Raw genomic sequence first — 18,450 nt, 5'->3', positions numbered from 1 at the left:
CCTCAGAACATCAATTCCCATAATGTTCAACAGATACCGCTTGCGTCGCCCTCTCGTGTGAATGTGTGTGCGAGTGAAAAAACATGTAATAGTGAAAGTGGAGTGAGTGAGTGAGTGAGTGAGTGTATGTGTTTGTCCCTTCAAATGGCGCGCCCTTGGAAGTCACTGAAGAGGCGTGTTCCAGCCTCAGAACATCAATTCCCACCATGCTCAGAATACAAGGATGTCGTTGATCATAGTGACGACGCCATCCAGCCCTTGAGGCACCCTGCTGATCTGGTGGTTGAAGACCTCTGGTGCTGAGCATGTGCCAAAACGTAGACTTTCAAAGAACATGGTAACAAACGCGAAGAAACACGGATGGACAGGACCGACTTCGCATTTGTCACCATCCTACTCAACCAACACGCTTTACATCTTCTCGCACTCCTGTCTTTAAAAGAAGTACCTCCCATAGGCCTTATGAAGGTCGTTAGCTCATAGCTTTCGTCTGGCAAGCTTAACTTGACGAAAACCAACTGTAGCATAAAGCTTGGAAAATACTCTCGCGGGCCCAATCCGTCCCGGGATATTTTCAGCTCAGGGGAGAATGTGTCGCTTTCTCTTCACAACTTCATTTAGACGGGTGAGGTCTAGCATATCCGGTGACAGGCACCACCTTTAGAGTCCACAACGGCTTTGTTCCAGGCAGAAAGCGGATAACGCACTCCTCCTTCATCTCTCCCAGACCGTCCAACAGCTTGTCTGTTAGAGCTACCTTGGATTCCGACAGGCTATCGACGAACTCTACGATGCCAAGTTGTTGGAGCGATGCGAAGCAGAGAAGAGGAGTGTCTTATATCGCATAACATACCCCGATTTTACGGTGATCCTGCATTTTCAGGTGTTAATGTACCCGAGACATTTAATGGGCCATTTTTTTTCACCTGCCGCGACATCAGTGACGCATTACAATTAACTCTATAAGCACTATCCACTAAAAGTGAAAGATGTGTGAAACAATGAGACTCTGTGCAAATTTTTGAAATGGAATAATCGTATAAATAAGGTTTAAGGAAGGCCGCAAGAAAGCCATATCGTCTAATGGGCCATCTTAAAGATGCGAATTCGGACACGAAATTGAAAGAATACAAAACGTATGTTCTCCCTATGTATCAGAACATGCGAGTGTATAATTTGTGACCCACGGCCGGGTGTCCTGCTCGCTGGTGGTAACCGAGGTCGTACTCAGGACTGGGAGGTGGTGGGTTCGAACTCTACCACCGGCTGCGCTGTCTGAGACTTTTCCCCAAGACTTTCCAGACGAATGTGGGCACAGTTCCCCCTGAGGTCGGCCCAGGACGCATACTAACCCCCTGTCCCCCAATCTGTCCACATCTGTACGTCGCTCAAAGCCACAGCTGCTTCGCGGCGCTGACACGGAATCAAAAAGTTTGTGACCCACACACGGGAAGGAATATATCCAATTAGAGAAGCTATATTCAGAAGAGGGCTTTAATATTGTCATTCCCTACAGTAACACTCTAGAAATTGATTGCGACCAACAAACGCGAAAAACTTACTACAGTTTTCCAGATCCCTGCTTATGAACCTAATGGTTTTGTCGCTCGCTAGCATGTTCTGCACGCTGGCGCCGAGAACATCATTTCTTTATAGCGCGAAAGCAACGCACGGCAAAGAAAACGACGGTGCCGCCATCCCTCGCCAGAAACGAAGGTGACTAGATCGGTCCGTCTTAAAAGTTTCATGCGCAATACGACACACAAACTTAAGATATATACGTCGGATTACCTGCGACCTCTGAGAGAGAGAGAGAGAGGTGGGGGGGGGGGGGGGCGTCACGTCGGTCTCGCTCCTTGCAATTCAAACCTTTCCCCCGCAGAAAGCGACTATGTTAAGTTTTCCTTCTTTCCTCTAACGATCACAGACTTGCCGCAGACTTGCGGTTGAGTTTCCCACGGCGCAATCATTCCCCATCAGTTCAATTTTGTGTACCCCGCTTATTCATTTTGTTGTCCCTGTCTTCTTGTTTCTTTATTTTACAAACACCACTGGCCTTCGTCAGAATACCCCTGCCACGCGGCAAATTGAATGTACCCACCACTGGACTATACTGCGTACCCTCGTCAGGAGAGACTGGAGAGACGTAGCAAAAACAACAACGAGAGATTAAATACGAATGAGAAGTTGGTGCTCCGATATTTTATCACGAATTTAATAGCTTTTGACACTAAGGAAGCCTTTTGACATAAGCCTGAGCTTCGGCAACACTCTCAAGAAGTGTCGTCCTTCTTGACAGTGTTGTCGCAGCTCGGCTCATATTTCTTCGTGGATATCTTCCGCCAGCTGACCTGCGTTTATGCTGCCTTATTTATGATAACAAGGTTTTGTACTGCTACGAAACTACGGAAAACTGATCTAAAAGAGCGCTCGTGCAAGCGAGTAGGTTAGGATCTACAAATTTCATGGTGTAAGAGGAGGAAAGAAACACACGGACGACACAGACAAAAGAATTGCCTGTTTGTTATCACAACTGCGTTATCTGTAGCGTCCGTGTGTTTCTTCCCCCTTGTGCACACATACAAAAGATCAGTTAATAAGTAAATTTTAAAAAATATATACAAGGCTTAACAGTAGGTATACTACTTTTCCCGATTTCCCGGAAAGAGCCAAACACCCTTTGTATGCGTACGTTAATTCCCAAGACACTCCTTTCATTCGATTAATCTTCATTACAAACCATGTACTTTACCCTGGGTAAGCCTCTACTTCAGCTCGGCGCTGGAAGGAAATAATGATTGCTCGGTGCAACAGGTGTATTAAGAGACGCTCTTAAATTACTATGTCGTCTCTGCAGCAAGCAACTCCACGAGCCTCACTATTTAGCTTTCGTGCAAATGTTTAATCCCTCTCAGTTATTAGGGAGAGAAGAGATGCCATATGATTACATTCCTCAGCAGACTTTCTCTTATTAATGATTATGAATTATGAACGAGGCCGCAGTGCCGTTTCTGCTGGCACGCAATTAACGCGACTGCCACGCATCCCGACTGCGCTAATGCTTCAAAGTTGCCATGTTTTTTTTTTCTGTCCAGCCATTAGCTGCGCGGCTTGAGGAAGCCATCTCTCTATTTCGGAGTGCCATCTCTCTGAGATGGTATACACATCTTGTTTGAATACCCTCTGCGAGGATTACCGGATTTGTACCTTACGTAGCACGTCATTAAATGAGGGGCCGTCCTTTCCATGAGCTTCAGCTAGGAAAGTCGTTTGATCATTTCGGACCAGCGATGGGTCATGTTCTGCAAATCTCGCCGACGCTTAGCAGCATTGCCTTACATATAGGAATAGCGGTGCACGAAATATTTATGGAAGGCCTTTATGACTTGCGAGGAATCAGGCGTGCGGTAAGGGAAGCTATTATGCTGAATAAAAAGTCCGCCTTACGCCAGTGTATATTGGTGTTCTGAAGCTGAAACACCGAAGACACAAATCCTCAAGTGTCTAAGATCACTGAAAAGAAGAGAGGGAAATGGGACTCTGTGCCAGCTCCCCCGATGAAGTTAGACACAAAATGAAACCGCGTTCCTTTTGGAATAAAGAGCTACTTTCTTCGTTGTTTGGCTGAACAGTTGCGGATGACAACTGCTGTCCACATGGGGCATGTATTGTGAACCTGTACGCTAATCCCATCGAGCATACATGAAGCGCTATCGGATGACGCATGCCACGACATCTGTGTTGAACGTTCTCGAGTTTTCGCAGAGTGTTCGTTCGAGAGCATAGGCTCGACTAGCACCAAAAATTGGTGGACCATCTGCCCCGTAGCACTCCAGCGCGATGCAGCACACGCATTGGCGTGCGATGAACCACCCCAAGCAGCACAATACCATGGCCCACTATTGGCACAATATCGGTCCAATATTGGGCCCGTATTGCCAATATTGGTTCAATATTGGGCCAAGATGTTGTGCTACTTGGGACACAGCATACTGAGAAATGTCCAGCCGAGCCAGCGTCAATTTTATGTTATAAGCATTTCGATTAGATCATATAGGCAAAATGTTGGGACACTTCCGGGAACACCACCTACAGGGAGCCGATCCACAGCATAGTCAACAGCATGGCGCCGCCACAGTCTGGAGAGCAGACAATCGCTCCGAATTGCGCAGCCAGTTGTTGCCAAATCATGCGCGTGTCAAGAATAGGCTCCACCAAATTATCAAACTCTCCCTATAGCCGCGGTTACATGAAGCACGTCGTGTCCAATTTCCTCGCACTTATCCGAACCAGTGGATTGGATGATGAGGCCCTCCCAGAGGGGGATCTGTCGCGATAAGTCGATACGATATACACCGATATGTACGATATGCAGTCAACCCGTGTTTTATGAACCCTCGATTTACGAATTCCCTCGGTTCATGAACGGCGTCAGAAGGAATAAAGCGTTTTCCATGTATTTCTCCCTCGCTTTATGAACCCTCGATATCCGAACCGTGAACGGATTTTCATGGAACTAACCGCAAAATCACATGTGTTATGACCTCCATTTGTGAACGGGGATCCGCCAATCTAACCTACATCGTACTGCGACCCTCTGCGTAGCGATACATCCTCCGCTGTCGTGTTGCAATACAGGATATATTTTCAAACTGTTTATTTTTAACCATATATTTTGCAACGATATATTTTTCATGATGGATTCTTGAGCGATCGTTTTATTGCGGGGTTGATTCCTTATCCACAGTTGTCTCGCGACGTAGAGCCCCGAATTATTATTATCATTCCTTATCGGCGAATCTTACGCGGTTTATTGTAAAACACCGTATTTTCAAAGAGTTTTGCTTAGAGGATTTATTCTTAAATATTTATTAGTGTAACCCCCCCCCCCCCCGGAAGCAAGCAAAAGAATCTCCTCATCAGCTAGCGTGACTTTTTAACGTTTCGCAAGGATACGTTCGCGTGTGGGCCTCTTCTCCCAAGTAACTTCACGTATTCTCCGCAGCGTCGTGGGTGGCGAGACTCGAAGAGTTCCAAGCCAGGAGCGACCGAAGTAAATCATTCACACAGTTGAGGCTAGGTGAAAGGGAAAGCCCACGTGACGCCACAGTGTCGTCACACTGATGTCGCGCTTGACATCTCTCCGCGCACGAATTTTAAGCCGTGTCGATTGCACTGGTTTATAGTCCCGATGACAAATTACGCAGCTCAAGTCGTGGAAAAATGAAGCAGTGAATAGGTAAGCTTGCGAATGTAGCTACTCGTTGACTGAGGGAGAGCCAACTGGCAGTGGTCCCCAAGCTTTGCTACACTGCGACCCATGAAAACTACGAGATATAGCGTAGCCCCCCCCCCCCCGATTTCGCAATGCCACAAGCCTTTCGATTTCAGCGCACGTATAGCAATAGACAAAACCGACGTTGAAATTTAATTGGACAGTTGATATTGTCACGTGTAGTAGGATGGGCTAGGAACCATCGCAGACAGAGAGATAAACGCGCGGGAGCAGGGATATATGACTGTTCCTGTTGACTGAAGTGAGCTGGCTTTGTAGACCTTGTGGTCCGCTACCACGAGCGTTTTTGGGACGCAGAATAGTGGGCAGAGCATGGTTTTTTGGACATCTCTTCTTCATAGTTTCTGAGTTGATTCCCGATCCCCTGCTGAATTTTGTCACGACCTCCCTGGGGGTCGCGACTCACCGTATGGGAAACGCTGCTGTAGGGCAGCGTTTCCCATACTTTTGGATGTGACGGACCTCCGGAAGCGATGACAATCAATTCACGGACCCCCCACCCACCCACCCACACACACACACACACACAAATATACCGCGATACGCGCTGTGTACACTGCATTGCAGACCGCGTTTAATATGCGAGACAGGGTATAACAAGGAACGAAATTACATTTGTGCAAGCATAAACATGGCCAAGCGACTGTCTAGACAGAAGCGAAGTTGACTTCCAACGCCGCGTTCAGTGCGAAAGATGTGTTGAAAAGTGCTGCTTGCTGGATGCTACAAGGGCACTGATATCAGGTTCGATTGAAGACAGCAATTTTGGAAGTTCTAGGTGTTTCGAAATCGGGCAGCATGTACGAGCGCGTGTTTGTGGGGACGAAAATCCTCACTTGAAATGTGAGAGACGGTCGCGGGCCCCCACGGACACTCTCGCGGACCCCACTTTGGGAAACACTGGTGTAGGGAACGCGAAGAAGAAGGTGGTGACGGTGCTGGTAAGAGCTTGCCGTTGTTGGCCTAACATCTATGGGTATCGTCGTGACTGTAGCTCAAGATGATGAGATGAAGTGAATACAGAGACGTGGAAAGGCTCGTCCAGTGTTCGTGTATCTGTACATCATCTGGAGTTCCTCGACACGTTTGCTGCCATACTGACCGTTCTGTATCTACACACAGAAGAGGGGCTTCCAGCGGCGGCTCGTTGCCGGTATCCAATGTCGTGCTGAAGACTGGGATGTGGGAGGTTCGAATCCTACTACCGAGTTTTCAGGTTTTTCACGTGTTTTCCGGCAGGCTTTCCAGACGAATGTCGGCAGTGTTTCACCTGAAGTTGGCCCAGGACGCACACTAACCCCCCAGCCCCCCACTCCTTCCTGCTGTCCTCTCCCCATCTGTCCACGTCGATCCGTTACTCCGCTCGTAGGAACAGTTGCTTCGCGGCGCTCCAACACGGAATAAAAAAAAACAAGAAGCGGATGATTCAGCGAGGCGCGTCACCCGCACTCGTTAGTCGTTATCGGTAGCAGTAAGCATAAAAAAGTGCTTAGGGTTCATAATAGACTAAGTGTCTTAAATTGAGTATTTGTTCCATGCTATACGGCGCGTGGCGCCCATTAAGGCATCCCTTCACGCGGGTGTCGAATTCATTAGGTCAGGCCGATTGAACGATCCGATGTGACGCGAAACCAGCAAATTCTTTGCGAGTTTTCCTCAATGGCGTGACGCATTCTCGTGTTGAAAGTTGTCTACCAGCGAGACATTCCGTGGCCCTAAAATAGCACCCGGCACCGGGAATGGGTTAGATCAGCATATGCACACATCAGGCAAAAGTCACATCTATGCAGACTACGAATATGTACAATACCTCTTGGGGAGGCACATCGAACGATACTGTCCGTAGGTCCACCTTGCAGTAGGTGTCAATGCAGGGAATGATGAAGAACAACCCTGGAGGGAAAGAAACATGATGTGAAACGTCGTGAGGCAGGAACACAGGACCAGCGCCGGCCGTGTCAAGCTGTAGTTAATAGAATACAGGAGTGGGCACTAAGAATAATACTTTATATTACAATAAATATTTCTATACTACTGTTCTATGCATTATAATACGCAAGATTTACATATCACGCGTATCATAACACTCAACAACGTGCAATACTTTCTGAGTGAGAAGTCTTATAGGAGTTCTGCACAGTCCGAAAAACACTTGTACTGCTACTATTGCATCCATTTGATAAAGTCCACGAGGAAGAAAAAAAACGGCAATGTTTTATCGCATGTAGTAGACGCGAACATCTTTTAAAACCATCCACATTCATGCAAAAACATCCGTGGCTCTCCGCTGTGTAGGCAACCTGTTCTGTGTCGTAATAACTCATTTCCCAGCGAACGGAAGCTGTCATCTTCGCATTCGGCCACTTCCAGCTATTTGGCTCCGCTGCGACTGTGCTTGCGCGGCATTCTCCTGGGAAATGGCAATGCAGTCCCGTCGACCCTCACTGGATTTGGCTGCCTCGCTTCGGAAGGACGCACACCGGCCGACTGGCATCGAGGGATGACGTCATTATTCACACGAAAATGGCGCTTCTTTTGCATCCTCGAAACGGGACGGTTAAACGCAGTGAATTCCAAGTGTTCCGCAACGACCACAGAAACCAATAGTGGAGGGCTATGAACTTTGAGTTACGCAAACATTGTAGACCCAACATTAGAAAAGTGTCGGTCCCTCTGTAAAGAACTCCTTTAAGTTCCACATGCGGAATGTCACGCGTGCAGCTTATCAGTATTTTTTTCGAGCCCCACAAGCGTTTGGTCAGAATCGGGGCCCCCGTCTATGCACTTACCCCAAATTACCTCAAAGCGAGTGATAGGACCAATGGTTACTGGAAGCTCTCTTTCATTCAATATAAGTGAGTGCCCGTTAAACGTCAGATACGCCGATTTTTAGTGCCACAGAACTGAACGATACTCACGCTGTGTGTTCATTAGGGAACACTGAATATGTGTGCGAAAGATTTTGATCCAATGGTTTGTAGTTTTTTTAGAAAACTTTTTTTTTTAGTTTCATCGCCAGCCCGTCAAATCGTCGGCGAACCCTGCGCATGGGCGCACCGACGTTGCTGCTCTAGGTTTTAACTGTCTTGGCTTGGCATGGATTCTTGGCTGGGCTGCTTGGCTTCTTTGATTTCCTTCTCTGTGCATTGTGCATTGGCAAACAGATGTTGCGTTATTGCTAAAGCCGGAAACAAGTAACATGTGAACATAAGAGCCGTGTCTTGCAGCCCTATACATCACAGCCCTATACACGGCTCTGGTGAACATTTCTTTTGCATGACATCCTTTGGAAAGCGAACTTCCTTGTGCTGACCTTGCCTTCTATGAGCTGCAGCGATATGTGATACGCCACGGCGAAGTTGTCGAGGACGCTACAGTGCTACGCTCCCGCCTTTGAGAACAATTCATCTGAGCATTCAAGTGTTACCTACCACAAGTTACCAAAAGAGAAAATAGTGCGAAGCTCTTGGCTGACTGCTATTAATTGCCGTGCGGACTGAGTTGCACCTCTGAAAGTATCGATTTACTCCAAGCAGTTGGCCCACGAATGTTATATCATACGTAACGCGCGACTACAGAGGCAATTGGAATTTCGGCACGAAATCTTCTGAAGTGAGATGCCGTACACACATATTTTGAACGTACTGCGGCGGATCAAGTCAAAAAAAAAAAAAAGACAGCAAAATGGAGGTAAGTCGAGGTTCAAGTTCATGTTTATGGAGAAATGTAGCTCCTACAGCAGAACAGTCGTATTAATACTACTGCGACATAAAAATGTTAAGCTTCGTGAATCGATTTTGTAGCTGTCTGTTAGCTGCTGCGCTTCATTTGACATAGCCACGATTAACAACACAGCAGTATTGATCATACAACTTGTGAATTACCACAGGTGCACGATGAAGATCGAAATGGGTCTGGCTTGCATCTGGTGCATGAAGAAATTCCTGACACGTCACCTGCAGTCCAGCTGCCCCCAACAGGTATGACAATGTGATGTTATAATTTGAGTATTGACCTATTCGCCTCCAGATCGAACTGTAGGTGACGCTACGACAAAGGCCCTAGTGGGGATACGGCATGATCGGACGCAGCAGGCTCTGGCTTTTCTACTTTTCTACGCAGATATCGCAGTGTTTCTGGATGAAATGCTGCTGTCCGTGCCTCACATATTGCGAATGTGTTGAAATGCGATACTTAGAACGCTGATGAGGTGTGAAAGTTGACAAATATTGCTGCACTGCGAAACGCTGAAGTCGCGAAGGTGTGAAAAGAAAATATCCTGTGTGCTTTTGAAGGGAAACACTGCCTCCTTTGTTCCAAGCGTGATTTTGTTTGTCTTTTGCTGCTCTCGCTCGAATATTTATTCGTCGCTTGTGTATTGCTGTCTTTCCCTGTACCTTTTTATCTTACGTCGAGACAACAAGGATTTAAAACAAAGACTCACTCAAAATTCCTGTCTCCACTGATCTAAATGTACAATGTACTAATCAACAATAACAATGAATCTAAATCTACAAACGTGCAAGAATGTAACATAAGGGCAAAATAGCCCAGTAAGTATTGAAGCCCCTCGCTACAATTTTTGCAATTTTGCGTCGAGCGAGTACGGGAGAGGTTCGAGGTTTGATTCGTCTCCTGGGCGGGCATTCGCTAAATGGTGCTAAAATATGTTACTAGATGACCACACCTTCATGGTGGACTTGACTTTGGGGTGCTACCGGTCAGGTAATAACTACATATAAACTAAGTTTTTGGTTCCAGCGGCAGGTATATATTCTGAAACACGCTGTTGCACACGTACTTCATACCCCAAAAAACACGCGTGTTTTACATATTACATTCAGGGGTGGTGATAGCATTTTACCTTGAATGCGTGCGTTCCAATGATTACGTATGTGAAAGATAAAAGTCTAGTCTGTCATACGGTTGGATGAAATGAGATGAAAGCTTGAAATCCACACATTTAAAAACACCCGTGTCATAAATATATATATTCATGCATTCATATATTCCATATATGAATATATTCGATACAACATGTGTCTAGCGCGTGCAGAATATCCTAACTGAGCATTGTGAACTAACTTAGAACAGCTAGCACAGAAACCATTCTATTCTTCTGTTCTGGGAGCTAACTAAAAGGGGAACTATTTATTTGTCACAACTTCACACTGGATAGTAGTACAGAATAGCTAAATACCTAAGGCAAAAATACCTAAGTAGTGCAGTGTTGTCTTCTTATCCGATGTTCATAATCTTAATGCAGAATCATTATGAAGTAAATATCACTATCCCTTTCTTGTCATTAAACTCATTTTGTTTCTGCAGTAGTGAGCAACCCTGAAGACACATGCAAGAGAGGGAATCTCTTCGGGATGACGAGCCCTCATCTTCTCATAAGGATTCAGTGGTTGATGAATGGTTCATGTTCTCAGCCACATGGAGGCTTCAACGAGTAGTACGCGAAAATTCATTCAGGGAACCCTCCTGATTACCGGTCAAGGTTACATTTTAGGCACTCATTGACTTTTTCGTGAATTACTTGTTGGCTTTGTCCCTGAGGCTCTCGGACGTTCTAGGTGTTGTCCTTTTCCCTCGATGGAGCTCACCACGGCACGTTTGCCAATCGTGTGTTGTGTCCGCCTCTGTGTGTGTCCCAGCCTCAGAACAGTTACTTTCGATCAGGTTAGGCACACTTCTAGACTTGGCAAACAGTAAGCAGTGTTTGTCAACGCAGCTTCGCAGCGGCCTTCCTGCACCACTGCTGAGACCATAAAGTGTATCATAAAGCCGCAAATTATATTCATTGTCCTTTTATTTTGTGCTATGTAATAAACTTCAAGTTCTGACAAAGGAGTGCGCAGTAGAATCTAGGAGTAGTAGCAAAACAGAAACAACACCGACTTGTTGCTATCATGCCGGCTACGTGATGAATGGAACTCTAAATCAGCCGGCTACAAGGAGCATTAACGAGATAGGATGGCCGGTGTATGTCTATTCTAAACCGCAGTTTCATATGTAATACCACGCTGTACCCGGCAGTCCTCTACACTCTTAAAAATGAACTTCACCACATAGCACGCTCCTAGCCAACCATCACCCCGAATGACAACGTTCTCGCCCTAGATTTGTTGAAAACGTGAGGAGGAGCCTATTTTGTGCCGTGCATAATGGCACAAAATAGGCTCCTCCTCCCGTTTTCAGCAAGTCAGGGGCGAGAACGTTGTCATTCGGGGTGATGGTTGGCTAGGAGCGTGCTATGTGGTGAAGTTCATTTTTAAGAGTGTACGCAGCACAGGCGATGAACACACCGCGCACAGGATTCATCGCATCGCTGCGACCTTCACATGGAAGTCTCGTTCCGAAAAGATGCGCCGTACCAACCTGTTCCACTCCAAGCTTAGGGGAGGTTTTCAGCTTGTGAACGTCGCCGTGAAACTTGTTGTTCACCGTTTCCTGCTCTTCGGTGACGAAAGGAGTAAAGGCGTTCGTGAGGCGTTACAGACCACCAGCTCCGGTGGCGCAGCGGTAACGCGTGCGCTTGGAGACTGGGAGGTCCGCGGTTCGAATCCCCGGGCCGGCTGTGCCGTCTGGGGTTTTTCCTGGGTTTCCCTCAGATGTGTAATAGGCGTATGCCGGCACAGTTCCCCTGAAGTCGGCCCATGGACGCAGCTATCCTCCCCCCGAGCGGATTCCGCTCGGTCTTCCACTTCACCCCTTCCTCTCCTCCTCTCCACCACCTTTCCCTTCCCGAGAAACATGCCGCCTAATCAGGCAGGCAGACCTCTCGGGTTCCTCCCAACGACACTCCTCCTCCTCCTCCTCGTTACAGACCATGGCCGCGCCCTACTTGACCTCGTGGGCGGTAACAAACGCTGCCATTCTCAAGAAGCATCTGGCGCTCCGTTTTCACAAGGACATTGCCGAAGCGGTTCATAACCGACAGGTTTTCATGGGAGTATTTGAGAGTAACTGAACGGAACGCTGGAAGCCATGTTATCAACGGTCTACTCACACTATACGTATAACCAACAGCTTTAGTATACCGCTATCGGGGAAGCCCGGTAGGTTACCGCGTCTACCCAACACCAGCTAGATAGAGAAAGCCTGTCCATAGCTCTGTGACGTCACCGCATGTCGTCCGACGGGTATCGAACATGGCGACCGTTTGTTTGGTCGTGATCGGGAGAGATGCGATTTAGAAGGCTAATTCACCCGTTTTTTCGAAACCGAACAGCGAATCAGCTTGTACTTTCGATGGATGGATATCAACTACATCATTTGTGTTCATAACTTTCTGCATAACTGCTCACACCACGAAAGCTGAGCTACTTACAGCTTCGTTACATACGAGTATACGAAAGCATACATGAAGTGAGTTAACAATTCTGTTGCTCCTCTAGACTCGCCTAGCTTTATTGTTTCATCTTGAACTGATCCAGTACGGTCTGTCAGCAACATAATTTGGAATAATCGAAAAATTGTACTATGAGACTTTCTATTACAGGTGCATCTATTTTTCACGCACCATGACTGGGTTGTAAATATAGCACACACAGAACGTTCTGATCAAAAGCTTGGGGGAGCGATCAGTGAAATTCATGCGAGCTAAATGCCTCAGCATTAGGCACACACATTGAGAACGCGCTTCGCACGTCTGAACTCATCCGAGAGCGAGGAGCAACTTGTGAGTGACCAGGGTTGCCAGATAGGAAAAGCCGCATGTAGTGAATTTTTCAGCTCGGGTAGCCAAAATGTAGCAAACCATGCAGGCATATTTTTCCTTAGCCAAAAAGTAGCCAACAGACCACGACGTTTACCTTTGGTTTTTCACCTTGCCCCTCGTGGTGACTTTGACTGACCAACTGCCTGAAATGTTTGCGAGTGCTGTTCATTGCTAGCCACACGTTCCTAGTACTGATCAAGCCCCATCGGTTGTAGGCAACTCTTCTCCCAAATTCTAGACAGGGAATGTGCACTATATCTGGAAATATAGAATTTATTGCACGTAATATAGGGTGTTTATTTTTATTCTTTAAGAATTTTTATTAAAAAAAAAAGCTGCGAGAACAGCACAGATGCCGTTCTTTTTGCAATCGACTTATACGGCCAGGCGGACATCCTCTGAAAGCGAGTATGTAACTACAAGGTGACAAATTACCTAAGATCCATTACTTAGCTCTTTAATTAGGGAATTCTCGAACCATATACTCTCCGGGTCTCTTAAGCAGCTGGATTCTCGCCCTCCCCCCCCCCCTCTCTCAAGATTGCTTGGTCCCTGGCCAAATCCAGCTCACCAACGCTCTGCCCTCAAAGCTCTTTTGACCTTTTTGGACACCATAGGACTTCCATTCTTCTTGTGAAGGGGCTCATTATTTCATTTCACGATACCCTACCCCACCAGCAATGGGGTAGAGTATCGCCCCCTGGCGATTAAAAATCTCCATTCATCATCTCACAATAAAGTTGCGTTGTTGTAGGGAATTTTGGGCAAAAGTGAGATAGCAGAACGAGAGACAGTCTTCTTCTATTCTAAAATTGCCGTTCTATCTTTAAGAAATCCAGAAAAGAGCGCGTGCCGTGAAATATCCATCGCTGAATTTCGGTTTGAAAATGAGCCTAAACCGAAAAATCGCGTCTCTATAGAGCGTATCATCTACGCCGACGGAGTCTTATCTGGGCCGGAAAGCGGTTTATCTGCCCAGCAGACCGGCAGCTACTCCAATCATCTCCATCGCTCCAAACCACGTGGCCCTCTGACGTGCAATGAGCGCTGTGCTCCCTGCGTTCCCGGTCGCCGCGGTTTCGGGTTTGGCTCATTTGCATATTAAAATTCGGGGATGGATATTTTAACGCACGTGCATCTTTCAGGATTTGTTGGAATGGCTTTTAACGAGGATAGTCTTTCATCCTGCTATCTCGCTTTTGTCCGAAATCACCGCTAAGTAAAGAGTTAATTAATGGATTTTACGTAATTGGTTATCTCGGGTAGTTGCATACTTCCTTCGGGAGGATGCCCGCCTGGCCGAGTAATTCAATTGTAAAAACGACATCTGTGCTGATCTCATAGCTTTAGGATAAAAATAAACACCCTGTATCTCACGTGATGTTGTATATAATATGTAGATGGATCGGTCCTCTCTGCTCCGCTGGTACGGCCTGCTGATGTGGGGAGAGAACAATAGAAAAAGTGTGACGAGGGAATCGCCACATTTCCACGCTATGGGCGCGACGGAGCGGGGGTTCCCCGTCGGATTTCTACGTTGCTCCTACGGGGTTTCGGCCTTTAAATTGCGTCCCCAATTAAGCGACTTGCGCACAGGGATGTAAAATATCCGAAATTTTTACTTTTGTACCATTGAGATTCATTAGAGAACATTAGCGAGCGAAATAATAATAATAATAATATGCCGTGAACGATAACTCGAACATTTTTTTTTTTTATTGTTGCCGGGGTATAACCTTACTTGCCTTCTTGCGTGTAATTATCATTTTTATCGTGTGATTGCGGTTGTGTTCGCTTGTGCTGTCCTGACTCATTAATGTAGCCTCCCCTGCATGAGAAATTGGTTTGGCCTGCACTATATGTAAATAAACGAACAGACAATAATAAAGCAATCGTAAAAAGAACGGCTAACTCGATCATTCTTTTCATGAGGAACTTGAAAAACAGTAGTTAAACTAACTTTCCGTTGTTTAGTGAGTTGTTGGTCATACAGATAAAATGTGGAATAGCTTTTATTTGGTCTATGTCAAAAAGGCATATGTTTTGTTGATATTTTTGCCTGGTTCATGCATTATATTTTGCCGGAACGTTTGTTACTATTTTCGATAGTTGTAGCGACGTGTTATTTCCGAGGGATCTGCCTGTCGTCGTGGCGGCATGTGGCAAGAGGTTATCGTGTGTCCTGGGTCGACACGAGTGAAAAACCAGGGAAAACATCGAGACAGCGCAGTCGGCGCTCAGATTGGGATTGGAAATTTTGAATTTTTTTTCGGCGCCGTGGAAACAAACAAAAACAAATAAATAAAAATAAGAACCTCTTTACACATCTACACATCTGCATGATAGTTTCTTGGACGCTGCGTATCGTCTGCATATCGCACGCTGCTATGTATGTTATTGCTGGCATGTTGGACGACTGTTGCTGAATGTCCTGTTCTGTGACTTTTATTGCGCACTCTTTCTGCAGCTCTTCACCCGAAAGGTGTGTTAGTTATGGAGGCTACCATCATGTCTTGCAAATCAGGAATCGTGAGCTCTTCCTGGAGACGCAGCTTGTTTTCGCACTCATGCACCTGCCTCACAGAAATGTCGTATACCGTGATCCTGCCATCTGGCGGTACTTGCCAAGGCGACCTTCTAGACAGTCCGTCTTAAACTTTCCCAGAAATACATATCGAAGACCCATTCCTCCAAGCAGTACCGAGACAACTCAATGAGACTGGACGAGGTGACCAGAAAAGCTGAATGCGTCTCTGGGCTAGTGTGCCCGTATCCATGGGTATATCGCCTTGCACGCTTCAAGCCATGTCACAGCACAGTCGGGGAACTGAAGCTGTGGGTCGGAAAGTGAGGTCATGGGTGCTTGAAAACGGTTCCGAAGGCTATTACGCTTTTGTGGGGTCTTTACAATTTACTATGCACCACCACTTCCAGATAATACGAATGAATGATGCTGTGCTTCCTGCATGGTCGAGTTCGAGAGCTTCACCGAGAGTAGTTAATGCCTCGGCTACAAAAGGGCTGAAATATCTTCAGCGCTATAGCGTCAGACTCTGTCGCTCAATGTTTTTCGGGTTGAGGGCCTTCTATGTCAGTCCGTATGCTACTTTTATTAGGCTGTTTTGCTCGTGGACATAAGGTTGACACAGTTCATTAAATGATGCACCTTCAATCTTCGCTTCTTTGTCACTGTTATTGGAGCTGGGAGATAAGAAACACCTTCCAGCATTCCTTTTGGTTGAAACAGTCGTTGCGGATACATTTTTGAAAATGAACCGGGTCAACAACGTAAAAAGAGGGCGGTTTGGGTCTACAGGGAGTCGGTACATATACTTAGGGTTGGCCTCGGTGAGAACATTGACCTTCATTTTCCTATTGATTGAATTTTTGTCAGTTATTACACAATCACAAAGAGACCGGCTTTTTCCAATGCTATGATGAGTTTCCTCTCAAAGTTGTGAAGGACTGCTGTATCAATTGGTGACACAGGAAGAATGTGAACAGCATCTTTGCTAGCAGACAGTAGGCTCTGTATCATGAAGACGTGAGCTGTCTTCGCTACATCAGGAGAGTTTCTAGCTGCTCCAGTGATTGTCCTCTTTATAATCAAACTATTGTTGTAGATGAATCTCATACATGATTAGTGCGACCTTCTTCTCGTGGTGCTCCATGCATTCTACACGATTATTTATGAAATGCTCATCATCTTGCTCTGATATAGGGTACGCCTGATGGGCATTGCAAACACGTCGTATGGTAGAAGTGTGGGGAAGCTGTATCTTTCCTGTACTTCTGATGAGCTCGTAAGCATGTTGGTAAGCATGTGTGTATAAGGCTTGCAAATATCATAAGTTCCGGGGAGTATCTTACTAACTTCTCTATACGAGAAATCTTACTTGCTCAGCAATGAAGTTGACTACAGCGATTGGGTCTTCCTCTGAACTTTCATCGTTTGTGATGCCATCTACGAGTGAAGTGGTGAAATCTTGCAGTGATTGCAGCTTGTGTGCTGGGTGTGTGTGCAACTGCTCATCTTGTCTTTACGTTTTGTCTAATAGATCTGCAATGGTTCTGATATCATTGACACTTTCTGGGATGACGTCATGCAGCTGGCATATCCATGACAGTCTTCACATAGCAGCCTATCGACAGATCATTCCCTACTGCGACCGAGCGCTGTACCTGTGGGGCACCATCACCTAGAATGTGTACGAATGTTACACTTTCTTCAGTTGCTATGACTGTCCAGAAGGTGGATAACTTATGTGTGAAATGATTTAACCCTATTTTGCTTTTCTTCTTGCTCATGGGTCTTCGTTGACTCTATTATAGCATGCTCAAGAGCAGTTGCGTCAATCCGCGATTGTTTTTTCCTCAGGTGCCTCTCGTGATGTGCTTGCAGTCAAATAATTGGGGCAGGCGGGACATGGCACAGCATCCTTGCAGCCTTGGGCCCTTCAGTTGGAGTACGACTTCCTTCCCTGTCTTGTGGTCAACGTAGCTGGATGTTTTTTTCTGATGTCTTCTGCCTTGAAATGCAGCTCGGAAACCTATGCAGAACGGTTCTATTTTTTTTTGTTACAACTAATGCCTTGTATGCAGTGATACCTCATTAACTAAATATGCATTGTATATGCGTGCGTCTCCTTATTCGGTGGACAAGGTCTTGTGATAGTTGAACAACAAATAAAATATTTTATGAGCACAGTTGACGGTCTTAATGATTACCGTTTTCCTCGAGGCTTCTGAAGGATTAAAGTTATCCCGATGTATTTCCATTAGCCATTGTGCCCTGCGTGTTTTCTCCGTCGAAAAAGAAAACACGTTGCCCTTCGTGGCCTGTGTCATAATTGCCCCGACACCAGGGCTCACAGCAGCGATCAGGCATGTTAGAATACTGAAAAGCTCGCTTAATCACAAAATGATCATGCGCGCAGTGGGACGCGGGCAACTAGCACAAATTTCGTGCGTCTGCTGGTCTGCGGCAGCAGACGGAGGGGAGCCGGACGAGATTAAGTGACGTCACCGCGAGGGTAGGAGGATGCAGAGGCCATCTCTATCCAGGTGGTGTTGGTCTACCGCGCCCAATCGACAAATAAGATTCTGAGTCACGCAGGCTGTCATTGCTTCCGGTAGGTACAGATTGGGACAAAGGTTTACCGAACTGGCGTATTTCTTCATCGAAGCGGCCCCCTGCTAGATGTAACGACGAGATCCGTTAAGAAACGGGTCACCGGCTATTCTGTCCATCTCTCAGTACACGTGTCTGCTTCTGTTTGTTCACAGAGTGTTCCCGAGTGGAGAAATGCGACACCCCGGTGTTCCGTAAATTTTTGTCTCAAGCTGTACTGTGATTTGACGGTGACGTTGCCAAGGGCATACTAAAACTCGCTATTAGAGAGCGTTCGTAGACCGTTGGTAACTTCAT

General features: G+C 46.4%; 1 protein-coding gene across 1 annotated transcript in view; it reads right to left on the bottom strand.

The window, feature by feature from the left end:
* Positions 1-18,450, bottom strand: part of LOC135368078 (band 7 protein AGAP004871-like) — a 537,443-nt gene that overhangs the window by 79,410 nt on the left and 439,583 nt on the right. The window contains exon 5 of the mRNA XM_064601154.1: positions 7,107-7,189. Within this exon, the coding sequence (XP_064457224.1) occupies positions 7,107-7,189 (83 nt within the window). The remainder of the gene's footprint in view (positions 1-7,106; positions 7,190-18,450) is intronic.

This window comes from Ornithodoros turicata, chromosome 9 (genome assembly GCF_037126465.1).
Source record: "Ornithodoros turicata isolate Travis chromosome 9, ASM3712646v1, whole genome shotgun sequence".
NCBI classification, from domain to species: Eukaryota; Metazoa; Arthropoda; class Arachnida; order Ixodida; family Argasidae; genus Ornithodoros; species Ornithodoros turicata.
The sequence above is the reverse complement of the archived record's forward strand: the minus strand, read 5'-3'. Positions and strand labels throughout refer to the sequence as shown.